At 32.6% G+C, this 22,231-nt stretch overlaps 2 protein-coding genes across 5 annotated transcripts in view; one reads left to right on the forward strand and one right to left on the reverse strand.

Moving 5' to 3' along the window:
- Positions 1–8,674, reverse strand: part of LOC145280019 (homeobox protein cut-like 1) — a 971,332-nt gene extending 962,658 nt beyond the window's left edge. For all 4 annotated transcript variants that reach the window (XM_080131683.1, XM_080131692.1, XM_080131675.1 and 1 more), the window contains exon 1: positions 8,535–8,674. In XM_080131683.1, coding sequence (XP_079987809.1) covers positions 8,535–8,597 — 63 coding nt within the window. In that variant the 5' untranslated portion in view covers positions 8,598–8,674. The remainder of the gene's footprint in view (positions 1–8,534) is intronic.
- Positions 8,675–8,856: 182 nt separating this feature from the next.
- Positions 8,857–22,231, forward strand: part of LOC145280053 (nucleoporin 88-like) — a 910,024-nt gene continuing 896,649 nt past the window's right edge. Inside the window, exon 1 of the mRNA XM_080131737.1 lies at positions 8,857–9,114. Within this exon, the coding sequence (XP_079987863.1) occupies positions 8,857–9,114 (258 nt within the window). The remainder of the gene's footprint in view (positions 9,115–22,231) is intronic.

A 22,231-nucleotide genomic window follows, 5' to 3' on the forward strand; every position in this document is an offset into this window, starting at 1 on the left:
TCAAAAATAATCATACTCCCTTATTTTTTCAGTATTAATCGAGTTTCTGACTGTTTTTTTCCTGTTTGATTCTTATTTTGAATGCTTTTATACAACCTTTGATTAATTTCATTTCGTTTTTTGCATTTTTCAGAAATTAAAATGATATCAACTGAAAACCAATAAAAGAATAAAAATTATTAGAATGGGGAAGAAAAAAGAGCTTAGTAATGAACTTAGGACTAAAATTGCGAATTCACATAAGGATGGTTTAGGTTACAAGTCAATTTCCAAGAAATTTGAGGTCCCTACAGCAACAGTACAGAGCATTATCAAAAAATTCCAGAGCCACCACACAACAAACAACTTGTTTGGTAGAGGAAGGAAAAGGAAACTGTCTGCTAGAGCCACCAGGAATATTGTAAGAAGTGTTAATGCAAATTCAACCACCACTACTAAGGACATTTTAGAAAATCTGGAGTCTTCTGGCATAAAAATATCAAGGCAAACATTGCAAAGGACTCTGCATGAAAATGGTCTGAAAGGAAGAAGACCAAGAAGGACTCCATTGCACACCGGAAAACACCTTGCAGCACGTCTAAAGTTTGCTAGGACCCATGTGAATTCTCCAGAGTCCGTTTTCTCAAGTATTTTGTGGACTGACGAAACAAAAATTGAATTGTTTGGCCATATGGATGCTTCTTACGTTTGGAGGAAGAAAGGAGAAGCTTACAACCCAAAGAACACCATACCCACGGTGAAACATGGTGATGGTAGCCTAATGTTTTGGGGCTCCTTTTCGGCTAGTGGTCCAGGTAGTTTGGTCAAGATAGATGGAACCATGAAGAAGCAGCAATATTTGGAGATACTCCAGAAAAACATTAGACAGGATGCGGAGAAGCTCCATTTAGGACCAAACTGGGTCCTTCAACAGGATAATGATCCAAAACATACTGCCAAAATAGTCAAGAAATGGTTTGAGGATAATCAAATTAATGTTTTGGAATGGCCTAGCCAGAGTCCCGACCTGAACCCTATCGAAAACCTCTGGCACATATTGAAAACTGAGGTTAAAAAGCGGAAACCTAGAAATTTGAGGGATTTGGAGAACTACTGCATTGAAGAATGGTCAAAAATCAGTGTTGATGCTTGTAAAAACCTTGTTGATAAATATCCAAAACGGTTACAGGCAGTTATTAAGAATAAAGGGCATGCTATTGACTATTAGTAAGAGAGGTATGAATAATTTTGAACTCGTGCCATTATTGTTTTTCTTTGTATAATGTTTCAAACTTGCATAATTTATTTATTTGTTGAGTTTAAATTAAATGCTTATGCTTGATTTATTGTTTGAAATCCCTTTAATATTGTCTACCTTCTGGTTTGAGCAATATTCTTATAGAAATCTCAAAGATCCGAGGGGTATGAATAATATCGGGCACAAGTGTATATATATATGCCAATATATATATTTATATATCTATAAAAGTGAAAGTGCTTGTCTCTGTGTGTGTCTGTACATTTCCCTACGCAATAAATGTCAATTTAAAGTGTACAGACTCAGAATTTGATATACAGTGTACTGCGATTTGGCAAAATCAATGTGACCGGATTTTGGCCAGAAATTTAGCTGTTAAGGGGTCAAAGTCCAACGATTTGACTTTTGAGAACTCTACCAAACTTCTCTGACAATTTTGGGTCTACAGACTTGAAATTTTAGATATAGGTTTGTTGGAAATGGATCTTACTTAATAACTTGATTTTAGCCCAAAACAATAAATTTTAAGGGGGCATAATAGGGGTCAAAGTTTAAAAAATTAACCGCTTCTTTTTTTTTTTTTTGGCTCAACATACACCTCCAAATACCCGGCAACGCCGAGTTTAAATGCTAGCATATATATATATATATATATATATATATATATATATACACACACACACACACATATATATACACACGCATATATATATATATATACACACACACACACACGTATATATACACACACATATACATAATATGAAGCTGAACGTCCGTGTGTGTGTGTCTGGTCACGAATAGGCTCCTATATGGTTGACTATTATAGAAAACTGATCACATATACTGATAGAATATCTATTGAGACACAGCAATGGGTATGTTTGATCTGGCATAATGATGATTCATTAAAATTGTGGGGTTAGCGGACGTGCCTGGTCCACAAAATATGGAAATAACATATTTAAAAATTAAATAAAACGTTTACAAGTGTTTTTGATATAGATTTACATAATATTACTTTGATAAGTATGTTTTAACTTAAATAGGGATGGTATAATAAAATTGTGGGGTCCGCATTCGCGCCTGGCCTCCATAAAATGGAAATAGGCACAAACTTTAATAAAGACTTTGCATATCTATCTGCGTAAGTATACTAATGTTTCAGTTTGAAGAAATATGGTATAATAAAATTATGGGGCGTTCGTTCGCGCCTGACCTCCATAGAATGGAAATATGTCACAAAGTTTAAGAAGGATTTTTAATAAAGATCCACAGAATATTGTGATAAGTGTTTCGGTGTGAACAGGTATGGTATAATAAATTATGGGGTTTATCATATTTTGCTTTGGTTTTGATACCCCAAATTCGAAGCTATCTCCGAACAACCCTTCCTTTTCATAACTTATCATACTTTTATAAATCAGAGTCCATTTTCTGTAGGCTGTTTTTGAAACCAGTCAACGACGGGTACTTTTGCTAGTATATATATATATATATATCATGTGATGAAAAAGGGATAATAAGATTTGAAAGTTAAGAACTTTATAATAGAGGAAGTCAGAGAAAAAACAAAGAAAAACTAAATAAAAAAAGTTGTTAAAAAAAAACAAGATCGAGTTTTTTGTTTTATGTTCATAACAAAACATAAAAAAAGACACGATTAAGAAGAAAATGCTTTGTATGCCTGACCCTATAACAAGAGAGGGCACTAAGCCTAATTAGGGTAAGGGGGTTCAGAAACAGTAATACTTATAGTAGATACATCCTATCTAAGGAAAAACCTTGTTATCACAATGCAGCTCTGACCCCAGCGACCTGAATTCATCCACCACATTACCCCACTTCCTCTATGCGTTGTTGCTGTCAGTGGAAAACGAACCAGCTAATGAAGCTGACTCAGCTATAGTATAAGAAAGATCATTATGACGGTGACAATGATTAAGTCAGACAACAACATGGCACCAAAATCTAAAAGACATCATCAATAGAATCAATCTTCTCGAAAAAGTACCCCCTCTCTCTCACACACACACACACACACACACACACACACACACACACACACACACACACACACACACACACACACACGTTGAATTCGTATTTCGCCTCAGAATAACGTTCAGTCAATCACACATACACATTGTGTTCGAATAAAATCATTTTTAAGGCACCAAGGAACTAAGGGAATCTGTTTGAAATCATAATGAAAAAAATATTCGATGCCATAAAAATACTTAAGGTGGGGGAAATATCAGAAAAATCGATTTTCGGTTGATTTATTTATCTATTATTATTATTATTATTATTATTATTATTATTATTATTATTATATATTTTTGTTTTTGTAACTAATAAATCAATTTCGTCTTATTGAAAAGATGTTGGATGAAGATGCTGGCGATACCGATTGTTTTTATTGTTCTGTGTATTTGATTATACAGTCGCCGACATCATCGTCATCATCAACCAACAAGCTGGGTGGGGACCCAAAAGCTTCGAGCAATGATGAAAAAAAAATCGATTCAGATACAGAGAAATACTGTTTCCATGGGGTGTATAGGGAAATCGATAGATCGACTCAGACTGATCCGACAATCAATGAAAAAGATATCACCATATGTCATCCGATTTCCAATTCGTAATGGCCCCATTCCCTGCATGGCGCTGATCAATGCATAACAATCGATGTGATAACCCAATTTATAAAAGCAGCAGCAGCAGCAGCAGCGACGACGACGGCAACGACAGAGAAAGTCGTGTATCAGGGGTTTGGGGAGTAAAATGTACATGCATTGATTAATAATAGCTTTCTTTCAGAAGACCTAGTTACCCATACTGTTATTACCCTGCCAACACACTTCCACCACCCGCCTTAAATACAAGCCTAGAATTTTTCCTTCCTTTTTTTTTTTTCATAAATGAGATAAATCAATAATAGCATTGTGATAAGCGAAAATATTGATTCAAGCTAACAGACACCAAGTCTATAACATTGACTATCTGTAATGTGTACAACAAGGGAAAGCGACCAAATGGAGGAGGCGATCGGACGATCGAGAGGGTGGCTGTGGATTACACTTCCCCGTCCCTATATTTTTTTTTAATTTTTTTTATTACTCCTGCCATCGCCTCAGATCTGTAACAGTAACAACACTGTCGGAACATTCACACTTTTCATCATTCCCTTCCCTTGTATGGGGTTTGGCCTGCCGCATCCCCCAAATGCCGAACCTATAACAATCGATATTGCTCCACTCCATACAACAATTTTTAGATCCAGAGAATTCGTAAAAAAAAAAAAAAATTAAAAAAAAAAATATCAGTGTGCCTGTGCGTTTATGTGTGCGTGTTAAATAGTGTTGTGAGGAAGGGTGGATTAAAATAAATAAAAGGAGAGAGAGAGAGAGAGAGAGAGAGAGAGACAGACAGACAGACAGACAGTAACACACATATCCACAGTATGTCACAGGAAGTCCTCATTCATCAATGAACAATTTCAGAACACACACACATACATATATATATATATATATATATATATATATATATATATATATATATATATATATATATATATATGGATTGTGTATTCAGTTTTTCCTCTGCACTTCCGACCTACAACCCACCAGCAAGTGTAACAATAGCAAATCAATATAATTATTTGAACTAGAGCTGAACAGAGTAAAGAAGAAAAACGGGGGGGGGGGGGCAAAAAAAAAATGAAATACGAGGTGCCTTGAAAGGGAAGCGTGCATATGCGTGGACAGTGGCGCCAGGGAAGAGGGTTTAAATGGAAGAATCAATGATTTATAAATATCCATTTCTGTTGTCTGTGTATACGAGAAGGGAAGACAAATATCGAGAGAAAGGGTTTGTATGGGTTGAGGGAAAGGTAAAGGGGGAAAAAAATTCAAATGATATTTTCTTAATAAACATCGCAGCAGCATGTCCAACTTATGTACATAAATATATGCAAATCGGACGCTCGCTCAGCTGAATAGAAAGTGTCTCGTTCAGCTGTCCATAACACGGCCATGTGACAATCGCGGAAGGAGAACGGAGAGAGAGAGAGAGAGAGAGAGAGAGAGAGAGAGAGAGAGGGGGGGGGTAGAAAAGAAAAGAAAAAAAAATGTTCGAGAGACATTTTGATATTTGATAAATAAATATTTACCGACAAGGAAAAAGTTTTTCTTAAAAAAAGACCAGTGTTGTTAGCTGATGTTTATTCGTTTTATTCAACAAATTCAAACCGTTAACATAACAATGTTGTTGCACTTATGTCATTGTGTTAAAATAATAACGTTATTATTTTGAAAGCCATTCGGATGATGTTTTGTAACTATTCTGTACTTCTCACCTATTCAGTAAAAAAGGGTACTTATGCACTTTTATTACCGCGCTGAAATAATAACGTTATTATTTAGAAAGCCAGTCTTAACATGGGGAGGGCAGGATGTTTTCTAACTATTCTCTACTTTCACTTAACAATTAGTGTTCATTAAAAAAAGTTCTTAACGTCGTTTCGCCCTGAAAAGAACACGAAAAATACGTTTCGGTGACAAAATAATATTATTTAACATATTAACAGCTTTTCATCATTTATTATTTATATTTTAAACCATTGACAATAATAAAACAATTACTGACAAATTCGATATACAACGGGTGACAGCATAAATATTAGTTGTTTTTGTTTTGTACTTTGTTTGAAATTTTATTTTAAAACTTGTAATTTTCGTAATTTCTTTGAAACAAAAGCATTTCCACCCAAAACGTTTCTTTCTTAAACAAAACCGATAAAAATAAACAACAAATCAAAAATAATTTATAACAAATCATCACAGTGAAAAAAAAAACCAAACAAAAAAAGAACAATAAAAGATTTTTTGTCTTTAAGAAATCATTAGTGATTGTAAAAGTCAAAATATATTAGTTTTTAATATTTACAAGCACATTTTTATTTTATTTTGTACTTTTTTCTTGTTTAGTTATCCGTGTCATCTGTAATAAAAATGATGGGAAAACAAAACATACAAATATGTTTGTTCGACCGAATCATTACAAATAACAATAATAATAATCACTGGGAAGAATCGCATTTGGACGTATTTCTCACCTTTACGTGACTAATACATTATTTTTAGTATTTACTTTTAAACAATAATTTCTTGAAAAATTTTACAAGAAAAAACATAAAATAAATCTAAATTTAAAAAAATCCTATTAAAGTAATACCGAAATTTTTAATCCACCAGCATGCATTTCGGATATTCGCAAACAAGTCAACTACTTTAAAGTAAAGTTTTTAATATTTTAGTAATTCAAAATATTAAAGGAATTTGGAAGCATTTAAACTGTCGAATAGAATGTAATTTCTGACTTTAAAATTCTTAGTAAACCCTCGTGTATTGAAAATATTAAACACTGTTTACATCCAATATTTTATGTAATTAAAACAACATTATGTAAATTCTAAAATCTGATTTATTTAACAATTTAATAACTAAATGATATCATACCGTGAAAATTAAAATTTAACTATAAAAATATAGAAAAAAAAAAGAAAAGAAAAAGAAAAAAATCGACTCAAAAATGAAAGTAAAGACGACCGAGCAACATCGGAAGGAATACAGCTTGTTCAAAATAAAAGAATTAGGTATGAATCATCCAAGTATTTGTTGGATTTTTCTTGGCAGACAGAAGCTAAAAGAAAGGATATTGATGATGGATATTGAAATAAAATGAACAGGGAAGAAGGAGTATGATCCTAAAATCGATCAAAGGAGTCAAAATTCAAATGAAAATACAATCATCCAATAAATATTTTAAAAGGAGGGGAGATTTTAAAACAAAATTATTAATTTAAAGTTAAACGACAATTATCATTTTTTTTTTAAATAAATATATTTTTTGATTTGATTTTTTTTATATTCCGCTAGTACTAGTAGCATGAAAATAAATAAACAAAATTGATTGTTATACGCCCCCCCACACTGTTAAGTAATTTATATATTTTTTATTAGATATATTTTAATGTTCGAACTTATTAAAAAGAAAAAACAAACACATAAAATTAAAAAATAATAATACAAAAAAAAAAAAAAAAAATTGTAGTGTCTGCTAGAGAAAATAGGCGAAACACGTGGCCTGACGGCATAACAAGATCAAACCACAACAAAAGTAATGTTCGCCTTTTTTCCACGCTGTGAGAATTAGCTAAACACATGTTATTGTTGATCGGCACGAGAAAGTAACCGGAACGATGCATTTTTATTAAGGGTTCTATTTAAATTTGAAAAAAATCGGAAATAATGTATATTTACTTTATTTGTCGTACGTACCAATTAATCAGTTTGGCACTCAGTGACATGCATCCGTAGCTGAATTAGGAACGAAAACAGAAAAATCGAGTAAAAACGATGCCACGACCATTTTAAAACGAAACTACAGTAATTGTCATGTGCATGTTTTTAGCAATAAACCATGCATTAAGTAAAATTACAATATATTGAGTAGGATAATTAGATTAAAAAAAAAATCAATATAATAAAAATTGAATATGCATTATTATTATTATTATTATTATTATTATTATTATTCAGTTTCTTGTATTTTATTCTTGCCTTACTGTAGATTTTACTTTATTTCATTTTTTTTTTTGTTTTTTACTATTTTTTATAACAGCAAAATATTTGCAGAGGTTATTGAAAAAATTAAATTAGAAAATTAAAAAGTTTTTGTTCGAAAATAAAAGTAAACAAGGAAAAAAGATATTTTGTACTTATAAAAAAACTTCATAATAATACAAATATATATATATTTTTTAAAAAAACCTATGTCAGCTTGGCGAGTTTTAAGTAAGCGAAATTGACAAGAAAAGGGAGACAGCGCAAAAAAAGAAAAGAAAACGAAAACAAACAAAAAACGCATCATCACAAGAAGAAGAGAAGCAACGCAAAACAACACTTTGAAAAACTTTGAAAAGTTAGCCGACTAAACTTCGCAAAGTTTCTACACCATTAAATTCGGGTGTTATGAAGAAGAGGTTCGATGGAGACGATTGATATTATTTATGTCTCCATTCCGCCGCTGCATCTCAAACAAAGGCCTGTGATCCACGATCGCCATATTGATTATTACTGATATTTTATCAATAGCATCGCAACGAACCAACGCATTACATACGGATACGCTCATAACCCAAACGTACCGAAACCAGTCAACACTTAGGACCGATCGTGTTCATCCCTGACCAACCCATGCCGACATTAAAATTAAAATGCAACATTACCTGCAGATCTTGCAAATCAAAGTTTTTCCAATACTGACACATCGACTGCACATTCGCAGCCATCTTGAACGGGGATTATAGGCTCAATCGATTGATCACATGACTGGCTGCGATCGAATATACTCTCAAACTCCGCACAATAGCTAAATATTAAAGCATTCAAAAACGATATGCCCTAATTAACCATTTTTAATCCAAAAATAGCTCCTTTAATAGATGTTGCCGACTTGTGTAGGGTTTCAGATCCAACTGGTAGGTAACATTTAGCATATACAGCATATTTACGTCCGATTCGACTCTTTTTAGAGAGTACATTACCAATATGGCGGATAGCAGCAGCTGTCGTGACTGGCGCTATGGTTTGAATTCGCACCCGTTTTGTAAAACGTTACGCGAAGTAAATACCCAAGAAAAAAGCAGATCTATGCAGAATGTATCGAAAGGACTGATAGCATTTGGCGATGGCGGTCTGTTTGTATGGGACCTACACTCTTCACATCTTGTTCATCTAAACTTGCTTCTGGCGTCTCGTAATGGCGGGCCAAACGATGAGAAAACTGATCGAACAAGCCAGTTTCGGGTACAGTTTTTTTTTTTTTTAATCTTTTCCCTTTTATTTTTCTCCGTTTTTATTAAATAGTTACGTGGAGTGGTGTCTCCCCTGTAGATTTCAATGTTACTAAAGAATCGAGTTTTCGTTGTTTTATTTTTTTGTAGTACGTTTATATAATCGGGTACCCACGTTGGCTTCGCTATAAAAATCTAACTTAAAGACAAACTTTGTAGTTTAATCTAATGTTAATCAATTTTTAGTTATAAAGTGTTTTAGATTTGTTTTAGTTCCTTGGGGACATTTTTGCTTGTATTTCGAGTATGAAATTTATGTATCTAGGAATAATAGCCGGTTGTAACCACCGTTAGTTTCATGCCGTCAAGTAGCTTTCATGGCGCTTGTGGCTACGTTCCACGGTTGCCATGTGCTCGACTTTGTGTTTGTAAACAATACGCATTAAAAGTTTTATTCGACTGCTACTACTGCAATTTACGGATCGCGACGCATCACGCCAATCGTTATTCTTTTTGGTTATTTTTTTTTATTACTTTAAATCTTGTTTCCAAATGAGCATTTCTAAATGATTGAACAAAACTGGTTTCTATATCTTGTAACTCAATATTTTATGAAATACATTTTAATAAATTGTCTCTTTAATTTTATTTTGTATTGGTTTCCTTTTCCAATTTGGGTAAATATCCAGATACGCTACTACAGAACACCGACCACTCTAATTTGTTTTTTTATAGGTAATTGAGGTCGCTGACAACGAATCTGATAGTCAAACTTGGGGCAAATTTACCGTTTGCATGGTATTAACCCCAGAACCCACGAATAACTTTCCACCATTTGCAGCTTCCGTTTATGCTACGCGCGTGCGCTGCAGCATGAACGATGGCTTGCTTCATCTAGCAAACTGCCTTCTCACATGGCGTACCAATCAAAACATTACGGACTGACATTTTTTTAATGACTTACAGTTAAAGAAAAGTACAAAAAATTGGGACTTTTTTTTTTGTTTTTTGTCTCGCGTAGTTTTTAATGTGGTTTACAAAAACATAAGCTACAAACATCTTTGTTTTTCATTCTTTTTTTGCGGGAGGGGGATTCAATTATAGAACTTGTGGCTTAATAGGTGCTTTTGCAGTTTAGTTAAACGTTTTTCCGTCAGTAACGCACCGACATTTACCAAATAGAACACCATTTAACATTTTCCGAAGATTTTACTGTGTACATTGGGGGCGCGAGCGGGGGGGGGATGTGAGGTTGGGGCGCGCGCGCCCCAACATCACATCCGCCCCCCCCCCCGCTCGCGCCCCCAATGTACACAGTAAAATCTTCGGAAAATGTTAAATGGTGTTCTATTTGGTAAATGTCGGTGCGTTACTTTTTGAAAATTTGAAAATTCTATGTTCCAGGTAAAAAAAAAAAAAAACACAAATAAATTACCCCCCCCCCCTACTCCAACTTGGAGTGCTTTCCTTTTCTTGTTTTATTTCTTTTTCAGCTAATTTTAAATTTTCCACCCCAAAAGTGCTATAATGTATTTTTGAAAATTAGAAAATTCTATATCCTGGAAAAAAAAAAAAAATCCCCTCCTCCCAACGTAGTTTGCTTGGTGAAGCCGTCGTTTATGCTACAGCGTGCATGCGCGTAGCATTGCATAAACGGAAGCTGCAAAATGGTGGAAAGTAGTTCGTGGGTTCAGGGGTAAATACCATGCAAACGGTAAATTTGCCCCAAGTTTGACTATCAGATTCGTTGTCAGCGACCTCAATTACCTATAAAAAAAACAAATTAGAGTGGTCGGTGTTCTGTAGTAGCGTATCTGGATATTTACCCCAATTTGTGATTTTTTTTTTTTGGAATAAACCCTCGTGTGCCAAATGAATGGTGACCCCCCCCTACTTCCAGTGTATTCTCTATTTCGGGGTGTTTTTTTGTTTTGTTTTTAATTATTACTATAAAAGACGAAGAATTTGTATTATTCGGACTACTGTTCTCCTCTCCGAGTTATTTTCAGATGCATCTTTTCGAACTTTCTTGACTCGTAAGTTCGAAGCGGTGCAATGTGCATCTGAAAAAGGTCGAAATTTACATCGGCCGAAATATGAATAACCATGATGAAATTAGTAGTCCAAATAATCCAAATTATTTGTTGCATCCAATAATAAATGCAATGTTTACTTTTTTATTACTTAAGTTGATCAAACGTTTACTTTAAAATTTTTAATAATTATTTTATTTTTACCCCCCCCCCCCTCCCAGAATGTATATGTCGGTGTAAGGAAAAAAGTATAAATTCGATCAGTTTTTTTTTTTTTAATCTATTTATTTAATTCATAGTTGTTTCTTTTTAATAGTTAAAATTTTAAATTTAGGTTAGTATTAAATTGTTAATTTAATTCAAATATTTTAAATTAAAACGAAAAATTGTTCGGCGTTTTATATTTATTTTTTTACCACGTGTTTGTCACGTGACCGGTGTTACCTAAAAATACACGGTGTAAATCTTAACATTAAAATCGTCTGTTTCATTTCACATCTGCTTATTGTATTGACTGTTATATTTAATTGTATATTTACTTAATCCTATTTGTAGATTGAATACATTTGATTAAATTGCAATAATCTCTTAAATTCCGCAACTTATGTATAATTCTTAAGGCGGAGGAAGGCGGGAGGGGAATAACTTCCCTCCATTACATAAAAACATTCAAGACACGTGATGTTTTTTTGTTTAAAATTAAATGCTGCATTTTGCCGCGTACACCGATGTTTTTCTTCATTCCTTTGAAAAGTTTTAATTAGTAATAAAACTTTTTTTTCTTTTAGCGACAATCTTTGATAATCTTATGGCGATCCTCAAGTTTCGCGTGTCTTTGTTTACTTCCGTTTTCTGCTGACCGATATGCTTTGCTTCACGATGATTGCACTGGAAAAAACCCTTCTGATTAATGCTTGCTTACCAGTAGGTATCTCCAACGCGTACCATGTAACATTGTAACACTGTAACTGTAACATAAATAAATACCGTTTAAAAGAAGCTGAAAATAAACTTGGTACTAGTGTAATGCAAATGCACTTATTGATCCGTGCTGAAATAATAACGTTATTATTTAAAAAAGCTATTCTTAACATGGGAGGGTATTTTGTACCTATTCTATACTTTAACCTTATAATTGAATAAAAAAAACATATCATAAAACTTTAATTAAACTTGGAAATACGATTTAAAAAAATAGCGCGGATCAGTAAGTGCACTAGCACCTAATTTTTAAATAATTGTACGAAAATCCGTGGCCAAAATCATATTTACATTATCGGCGCCTTAAAACATATATTGGTCATTTCGAAGGCGTAAACATACATGTGTTTAATAAATCCAGCAAAAAATAACTAGGTCAGATTTTCATGAAATTTTTATACTTACTCGTTTTTTTTTTTAAAAATAAATTGATATTTTAAAAGCAGTTTTCGTTAAATATATGAGAAGTATTTATTTATTTTGGAGGGGGTTCTCCATCCCTAATATTGCATGAAGACTAAACAAAATAAATTTAGGTTGTGCAAAATTCCAACACTATAAAACTGAAGATTTTAAAATGATTGAAATATATATAGATGTTTTTATTTGTTTTTGTTAGCGATACTTTCTTGAATGAATTCAAGTATTTATACGAAAGTGCATTTTTACCTAAATGTGTGTTGAGAAATAATTTTCCCTTTGACCAATCTGGTACCCCCTAAATGGGGAGCGGCATATATATTTTTATTTTTAAAATATAATTATCTACTGACACGTGTTTCAGATTCAGCCACTCTGATGAGTCGTGGACGACGAAACATGTGTTAGTGGATAATTATATAATATATATTAGAAAGAGAGAGTCAGAGCTAGATGGCCAGGTTTGGATCACTATGGACAGATATCTAAATATTTACAAAAAAAACGGCTGTAATCGTGTTCCTGTAATGATGATTCCTGAAAGGATGAAACAGTAATATTTGTAGATATTTAAAAAAAATTATAGTAATAATCATGTCTGCCCCTTTAAGGACTCAATTCTTATTGTTGAGCACTTTACAATCGAAATGAAGGTCAGTCACTTTAGCTTGCATGTGCAGATCATGTTATAATCACTAGATCACTATGAACTAGGCACCGCCAAAAATGGCGGAAAAATCAAGTTGTTTTTTAAAACGAAATTACATTTATTAAAATCCATTATTTCTGAGTAACTTTTTTTTTCCAGAAAGATAAAACCCTGAATTTTATCATATAGAAAACAGAATAATGTAAAACCTTTTCTACTATTTTTAATTAAATTTTAAATGTTAAATTTTCCCAAAAAGTTAACAATTGCCATTTTTTGTCTTGCACAAAAAACGTACATAAATATTTAAAAAAAAAAAAAGGTTTTTGAAATAATTAATTTATTTGTTTGTTGTCTAACTAAGATTTAGGATGATTTTCTATGAGAATCTGTAAAAATATTATAAGTACCTGGATTTCAAATAATTCCACTTATTCATATAGGCAACCAGTTACTTTGCGTCGATCTAGAGTCTAGATCGACAATGTTTACGTTTGTATTTGATAAAAAGCAAACTATGGAAGACCAAACAGGCAAAAAAAAAACTGATTTTCCAGTGACAAAAATTTCAATGTATTATTAACGCTGAGGCTGGCCAGTATCAGATGGGTGACCATTTGTATGAGTTTGGTTTTTAATGTGTATGTGTGTGGGGGCCAGGCTCCCCAAAATGAGGGGGGGGGGGGCAATTTAAAGCAGAATAAAAAAAAATTATTTCAGTGTGTTTGGTCCACCGTAGTCGAAAGGCGGCAAACGTTTTCAAACGGGATCGAAAAAATGATGCTATTTTTAACACAAAGAGCACAATATTTATCGAATTTTTTTTTTTTTGTATCGATTCTTCAAAGCATGCCCGGTTTAATAATGGTCATGCATTATTCGGCTCACTAAAAAAAAAATTGTCAATTTATTTATCAAAGATTTTAAAATGGCTTTTTTCGTATAAATATTAAAAAAAATTTTTTTTGTTTTGCTTAACTTAAATTAATTATTTTACTTAACATATTCACCGAATTTCACACTTCAAAACTCAAAAGCGGGATAATTAAACACAATCGAAGTTCTGATATTCAGACGTCAAAATAAGGCATGCAAACAATTTTTTTTTTTTTTTTTTTTAATCTATAATTCTGTCCCTTACAACAACACAATATGTCGTGTTCAGTTTCAGATGATTATTTTAAGCATATTTGTACCCCCTCAAAACAAGGGGGGGTTGTAAGCAAAAAAATATATATATATAAATATCGTTTATGAAAAATAAGTACACTGTTATAAAGTTCATTCTTCTCTTAATAATCGCTGAAAATTTCGTATTGATCGGATAATTACCTGATTTTTGGTAGATTTTTAAAAAGACGGTCCGTCAAAAAGTACTTACCTGCCCCCCTCCACCCCCAGTTTTGGCGGTGCCTACTATGAACAGATGTCTCAATATTTAAAAATAAATATTTAAATTTCAATGATATTTCTTGTGGTTAAAGTTGGCTGTGGGGGTTTATTCCTTGCTGATGGCGTCAAAGATGACATTGTAGCTGGGTTTGAATCTCCTGACCAGCTGTAATCCTGACACCTTGCACTGATGACTCCCAAAAGGATGGAACACTAGTGTCTGTAAGCATTTAAAAATTATTATAGTAATAATTTCATTCATATATATATATCTATATATATATATATTTGATGATTGCTACTCCTTGACAGAAGTTTGCTATCACTTCAGTCAGGTGTTGAGAGTCCATATGCATGCAGGTGATTTTTTTTTTAATCTAGCTTTAGTTCTACGTGAAAGTACACATATGTAACATAAAACTTTCCTTCTTGTAAAGGTTATCACATGATAATATTGTGAATCCGCGAATGTCATGTAAGGCCACTTTTAGATTTGCAGACTTAGCTTTGTTTTTGATGTGATCCCCTGATCTGACCACACACGTTTCTCCAATTTGCCAAAAGCAGAACTTACTTTGGCTATTCTGTGATTGATCTCGGAATCAAGCATACAGTCCTTACTCGGTGTACTACTCAGATAAACAAAACTGTCCGTGACTTTTAACTTCTTACCATCAACCAAGATGTTTGGTTCAATATATGGTATTCCTATAGGAGGGGAATACATAGCATGTTTTCTTGAGGCTGATGGTAAGTCCAAAAGCTTTACAAGCTTGTCCATAATCATCTGTGTGTCTGCTTCTGAATGTGAAACAAGGTCTGCATCATCTGCATATAAAAGTTCAAGAACAAGATTCTGAAAGGTTTTCGACTTTGCATTGAGATGTCAGCATTTGTCTACAGATGGGATTTTGAGGTAATGCCAGTTTCAAGTGATGGTAGGATTTGGAGGGTTCCTGAGATATCTACCATAGCAGAAGCCTATGAAAGAATTCTGAGAGAAGATCGATAAGAAAGGAATTGTAGTAAGACCTAAAATATCTTTCTTACTTGTTTTTTTAAATTGAAAGTTTTTCAATGTTTAAAAAAAAATGATTTGTGCCTTTTTTTTTTTTTTGTATAAAAAATTTCTAAATATTATTGTCGTCGGTGCTTTTTTGGCGAGTTTAAATTTCCCAAAGTAAAAGTATTTCTGTGGCAAAAAGTTTTGTTATTAGAAACAAGGCAACCATTTTTTTGAATTCCTAACCCCAAAATTAGTAAAGTTGCGAAGTTTCAAGCTTCTACCACCAATGGTTACAGTTTTACAGCAATTTCAGTAACGTATACTTTTGACTCTTTTTTTTTTTTTTTTTTTTTTACCTTTTTTGCCCTTTTTACAAAATTGCCTGTTTGACTGCTTTTACATGGTCGACAATTGAGTGGTTTTATCAATTTATAATTAAAAGAAAGAATTATCTTGATCTCTAATGTGTTTTGAATCATACTAAGAAGATTCAATACATTAGCTATTAAAATGAAATTGATATGAACAGTTAAAGTTGCATTTCCGTGTCGTATTTTCACTGTTTTCGCGTTGATAGAGGGATTTTGCCTAGTGTTTAAGTTGGTTTCATCTAATATTTATTGCCTAAATTTGTATTGATTTTAATCTACTACAAGATGACATTACATTTATAAGGATTTTTCACTTGTTAGTAGCTTACATTTTTAGTTATAGACTATGAAATTTGGCTTCTCGGCCACGATAGCAAATTTCAACTTTCCGACAAACTTTGAATGATCATAACTTGATGGTTAATTGACCTACCAAAATAAATTTGGTATTTTTGTAAATGGTTTACAAAAATCTACATGCCCACATTACTTTTTTTTAAATATGATAAAAATAAAATTTTGGTTTGGGATACCTACTTTTAGTACTAAAAACGCCCCTTTTTGTGGCTCTTTTTTCATATTTCTCAACAAAAACTTGATATATTTGACACTATATAGTAGTTTTTCATGGTGGTCAACTCAAATATACATGTGTTAAGGCCTGAAAGTGCACCGTTATCCATAAGCACTGGGATTCAATGTCCTCAGGGGCTCAAAAAGGGTAAAAAATGACACTTTTTGCTCCATAGTGTTTGATCCATCCATTAGATTTTCCTGAAATTTGACCAAAATGTGGAGCTGGCAAAATTCTAGTTTGCATCTCTCTGGGACTTTTAAGGCTAAAAAACATGCCTTTTTGGAGCTCTTTTTTCATATTACTCAAAAACTTGATATGTATGTCTATATAGTGGTTTTCTATGGTGCTGAATTCAAATATACATGTCTTAAGGTGTGAAATTGCACCGTTTGTCGATTTTTCACTGGGATTCGTCATTCCCAGGAGCTCAAAAGGGTTAGCAAATGCTCCAAAATTGCAAAAAAGGACACTTATACCCGATAACTTTTTCCCCATTCATTAGATTTTTCTTAAACGTAGCGAAAATGTGAAGACAACGTTGGCCCTTTACACTTCATTTCTTGACTATTTTTTGTAGCGTCATCTCACATGTAGCACCAGAGAGGGACCATGCACACACAGCTTTTTTATTTAATTTTTGTGGCGGAGGTGGTGGTGCCATATTTTTTTTTCTTTTTTTGTGCGTAACTATCGTTTATTTCGGAAATTGCGTAGTTTTCTTATCCTTACATGATGATCCTATACTTAATTTTTAGTAGAAACATTGAGTGTTCTACTTGAACCCTCATGTGTAAAAAAAATCAAATTATATATTGATAGTCTGCTTTAATCCACTTGATGTTTGAGAAAAAAAATCCTAAAATGCGCAGTCATCTATATATTTAAATATATATATATATATATATATATATATATATATATATGACTGCACATTTTAGGATTTTTTGGGGAGGATGTGGAGAGGGGGGTGCCTATAAACGCTACAATAAGTGTATTTTCTTTTTTTTATATGTTTTTACAGACTTTAAATATCTGTTTCTTTTATCTGTATTTTTCTTCACCAAATCTTTTTATTCCATATAAAAAAACTTTTCAACATTTTTTTTGCGAAACATACATTCGTCTCTGATGAGTTGTCTTTTGCTAATCAACGGAATACATGTAATATGTACTTCATAAAAAAAAATGTATAAAACTTATGAGTTGTAATTAAATACATATTCTGATTTATGAGTGATAACCAATGAATTTCTACATGACACGAGATATTTTCATGTATGATATGTTTTCACTTAAAACGTGTTGGTTTAAAATATCACTAATCTATAAAAGTACCACAAAATTAAACTCAGCATATATAAAACTTAATGTTTATACCAATTTTTTTTTTTTTTTTTTTAAATCTTTTGCAGTCTTTGCTGTGATTTATGAAATTATTGATTAGTATGTTTTCATTTACTTTTTGTTTAATTCATTAAATTTCCTTAAAACAGTTTTGCATGTCCAATAAAATTTTGATGCAAGAAAAAATGTGGGCCATTGACAAAAAATCTTAATGAAAGTTACATTCTAAACCCTTTACAAAGTAAATGCGAATTTTATTTGAAGACAAGAAATACAATTAAAGCTCTGAAATCTATTTTTATCAGAAGAGTTAGTGAAAATCAATCGAAATAGACGTTCGAACAGCACAACTGAAGTAGTCATTATTAGCCTTTGAGTGAAGATTAAAATGTAGTATTTGTTCTGCCCTCAAGCAGAGGGATAATCCTTCTCAACTATGGAAATTAGTCGAATTTTGTAATATTTATGCCAAACTCTGAAGCCTTTATAGAATTTCCAAGTTCGAAAAGTTGCACTTGAAGAAGGTCATAAACGTTTTGCATATGACAACTAAAATTAGAATTATTGTCAAAATAACACAAAGAATATTTGAAAATTATAATAATAAATTTCTTGTTTTCTTTTAAATTTTCCATAAAGAAAGAGATTTAAAAAAAATTTTTTGTGTGTGCTAAGTGATATTTAAAATTAGTTAATGTGTATATGGTTACATATTTTTATTTAGAGGATTCACTCCTACACTAATTCCCCGATCATTATAGATTTTGGAACATGGTTACTATGTGTAAAAGTTGTTAATGTGAACTATTTGAATTTTAGTTTATGACAATGATGGGGTGGAAAACTTCAGTACTTTCTCTCTTAAACTAATTCACTGATCATTATAGATTTTGGAACACAGATACTTTTATTTTAAATATATTAAAAATGTATTGATATTCTCCAAATTACAGTTTCTATGAAGTATTTTAAAGGGATTTAAGAGGCATAGCATGGGCACAACAACTATCGATTTGAAAATTAAAATATTTCAGATTTGTATTATAGTTGTTGTGCCCATATTATGCCTCTTAAAATCCTTTTATTGAAATACTCCATAGAAATTATAATATATTTAAAATAAAATTATCTGTGTTCCAAAATCTATAATGATCAGGGAATTAGTGTAGGAGTGAATCCTCTAAATATAAATATGTAACCATATACACATTACCTAATTTTAAATATCACTTATTATAATAATATTATAATATTATATTTAACACTAATTAAGCAAAATTTTCTGTATTTCGGTTTTTTTCTTAGGTAAAACGTAAAATTTTATATTTTCTAAAATCCAAACCATATAATGGATTTTGATCAAAATTGAAATAAGGATTCTAGACATAAGATTCTATGTACCTAATTCTTAACCTTCGTGAGGTCGTGTAAAAGTGATGCAAAACTTCTGTTTAGGAAATTCATTTTACCTGAGTATTTTAGTTTTATATAATAGAAATAAATTTGAAAAATAAAAATTGAATTGACACTTATGTTTTTCTTTTAAGACTTTTTACTTTCCGTCGATTTTTGCTTAATGATTCTTTTTTTTGTTGAAACATTATTCATTACTAAAAAAAATCTTTCTCTCTCTCGATTCTTTCTCTGGTCTCTCTCTCTCTCTCTATTCTTGTCTGGTCTCTCTCTCTCTCCCTCTCGATTCTTGTCTGGTCTCTCTCTCTCCCTCTCAATTCTTGTCTGGTCTCTCTCTCTCTCTCCCTCTCGATTCTTTGTCTGGTCTCTCTCTCTCTCTCTTCCTCTCGATTCTTTGTCTGGTCTCTCTCTCTCTTCCTCTCGATTCTTTGTCTGGTCTCTCTCTCTCTCCCTCTCGATTCTTTGTCTGGTCTCTCTCTCTCTCCCTCTCGATTCTTTGTCTGGTCTCTCTCGCTCTCTCGTTTTTTGTTTTTTTTTTCTTGTCTCTCTCGCTCTCTCGATTCTTTTTTTTTTCTTTTTTTTTTTTTTTTTCTGGTCTCTCTCGATTTTTTTTTTTTCTGGTCTCTCTCGATTTTTTTTTTTCTGGTCTCTCTCGATTTTTTTTTTTTCTGGTCTCTCTCGATTTTTTTTTTTTCTGGTCTCTCTCGATTTTTTTTTTCTGGTCTCTCTCGATTTTTTTTTTTTTTTTCTGGTCTCTCTCGTTTTTTTTTTTTTTTTCTGGTCTCTCGATTTTTTTTTTTTTTCTGGTCTCTCGATTTTTTTTTTTTTTCTGGTCTCTCTCGATTTTTTTTTTTTTCTGGTCTCTCTCGATTTTTTTTTTTTTCTGGTCTCTCTCGATTTTTTTTTTTTCTGGTCTCTCGATTTTTTTTTCTGGTCTCTCTCGCGATTTTTTTTTTCTGGTCTCGATTTTTTTTTTTCTGGTCTCTCTCGATTTTTTTTTTTTCTGGTCTCTTTCGATTCTTTGTCTGGTCTCTCTTCGATTCTTTCCTCTCTGTCCATTTGTTCGCCCTCTCTTTCTCCCCCTGCTCGCCCTCTCTTTCTCCCCCTGTTCCTCCTCGCCTTCTCCCCTTGTTCCTTCTCTCTCTCTCATTCATTCATCCCTCGCCTCCTCTCTTTCTCCATTCGGTCCGCATACTCTCGCTCTTTCTCTCTGCATTCTTTCCTACTCTATCTATATTCTTTTGCTGCATCGTGCATTTATTCTACATAAAATGTTTTTATTTTCAATTACTCGTAAAACTAAATTTTACTTAGAAATAAATGTTGTCTTAAATTATTTGTCATTCTAAAGTATAGAAGAAAATAATTTAAAAATTGTTTCATGTTTTTTTTTTTTTTTTTATTTCTACACAAGTAAAAAAAAAAGTTTTAATCGTCATGAAATGCACGTGATGCAACAAAGGATTTCGCTGAATTTATTTACTAAACAGATTCACCGAAGTCCCGTCGATTTGTTCCGTTTGACTTAATCTTAGTTTTTGATCACAAGGTCTAGGCTGCTTTTTAGTCAACAAAATGGCAACTGCACAGCTATATGGATTTTTTATTCAGTGAATGTTTACACGCTTTAACCATGCATTTCTCGACTTTCGATGGGTAAAGTTAACTTTTTACACGAAATGACTCTTCATGTAATAATGTTTTAGATAAGAAACATTTTTAATGCCTTATTTTTCTCGTATTATCCGCAAACCCTATGTAGCGACATTACCGTTCAAGCTATAAATGAATTTTCGCATGTGAAAAAGTAATATAAATATGTCAGTAAGTTGAAATGAACATTTTGTATTTCAACTTGCCGACATATTTCTGTATGCATTATTCATTCATCCAAACAAAGATTTTACCCGTTATAAACCATCCTTGGTTGTATGATTACTATTTCATGTTAATTTCAGTGTTATATGACCAGTAGTTTAAGAGTTTATCGGTTAAAATATTTTCACACAGATTCTCACACATGCATACACCTACAGTTTTCTGTATATTGATAAAACACTTTTTTTTTCACTATTCAAACGGATTTAAGTTTTTTCTTGTAGATCTTCAAAAGAATACTAATTTAAACGCGTTGTCGCACTTGTACATGTGATCGAATAAATTTTCTGAAGATAAGTATATAAACAAGACAAATAATTTTTTTAAATTGGAATTCATTATTGAGATGAGTATTATTTATTAATTTTTTTATTGCGGACTATTATCCTCATCTTTTTTTGGTTGTTTCACAACGTTTCGGCCAACTATTCCTCTGGCCGTCATCAAGTGGTAACCGCGACGGATAGGAACTCGGAATCTCCTGAGTGCCTTCACTGCAATTGCTGCCTTCCATAGTTGTTGTCATCTCACCACATTTTTGGTAAAGTAAGCCTCTGGCCGGCTTTTGGTAGGATTGAAACCGATATCTTCAGACAATTCTCACCTGGAACCGTAGAATATAAGTCTATGATATGGTTGGGTAGTTTGTCGCTTGTTATCCAAGTTGCATTTATTAGAAACTAGCCTGGGTGCCTGACGTTGCCTGTTTGTAGATGTGTGTTGAGCAAAAAAAAAAAAAAGTGTTAGTAGGCAGGCAGGCTTGAACCCATGACGTAAAGGCAGAAAAGAAAGTGAAAGAAAATCTGATGTCTTACCACTACTCCATGATTTGACCGGAAGTCTAAAGAGTTCAAATAAAATATAGTCAATGGCGTTGCTTTTAAACCTCTCATGAAAAGCAGCTCCCCCCAAAGGGGGGCACTCTGGCAGTATCTAAATAAATAGTAATTGTTTCAGTATGAAGGGTTTCCCCTACCAAGGACCAATTACAGAACAGATACTACCGGGCTGGAAGGCCAGGCGTTTGTGTTCTAATAGTTTCGCTTTATTTATACAAAAAAGACAA

Source organism: Euprymna scolopes, chromosome 1 (genome assembly GCF_053919585.1).
Source record: "Euprymna scolopes isolate OS-2025 chromosome 1, ASM5391958v1, whole genome shotgun sequence".
Taxonomy (NCBI): domain Eukaryota; kingdom Metazoa; phylum Mollusca; class Cephalopoda; order Sepiida; family Sepiolidae; genus Euprymna; species Euprymna scolopes.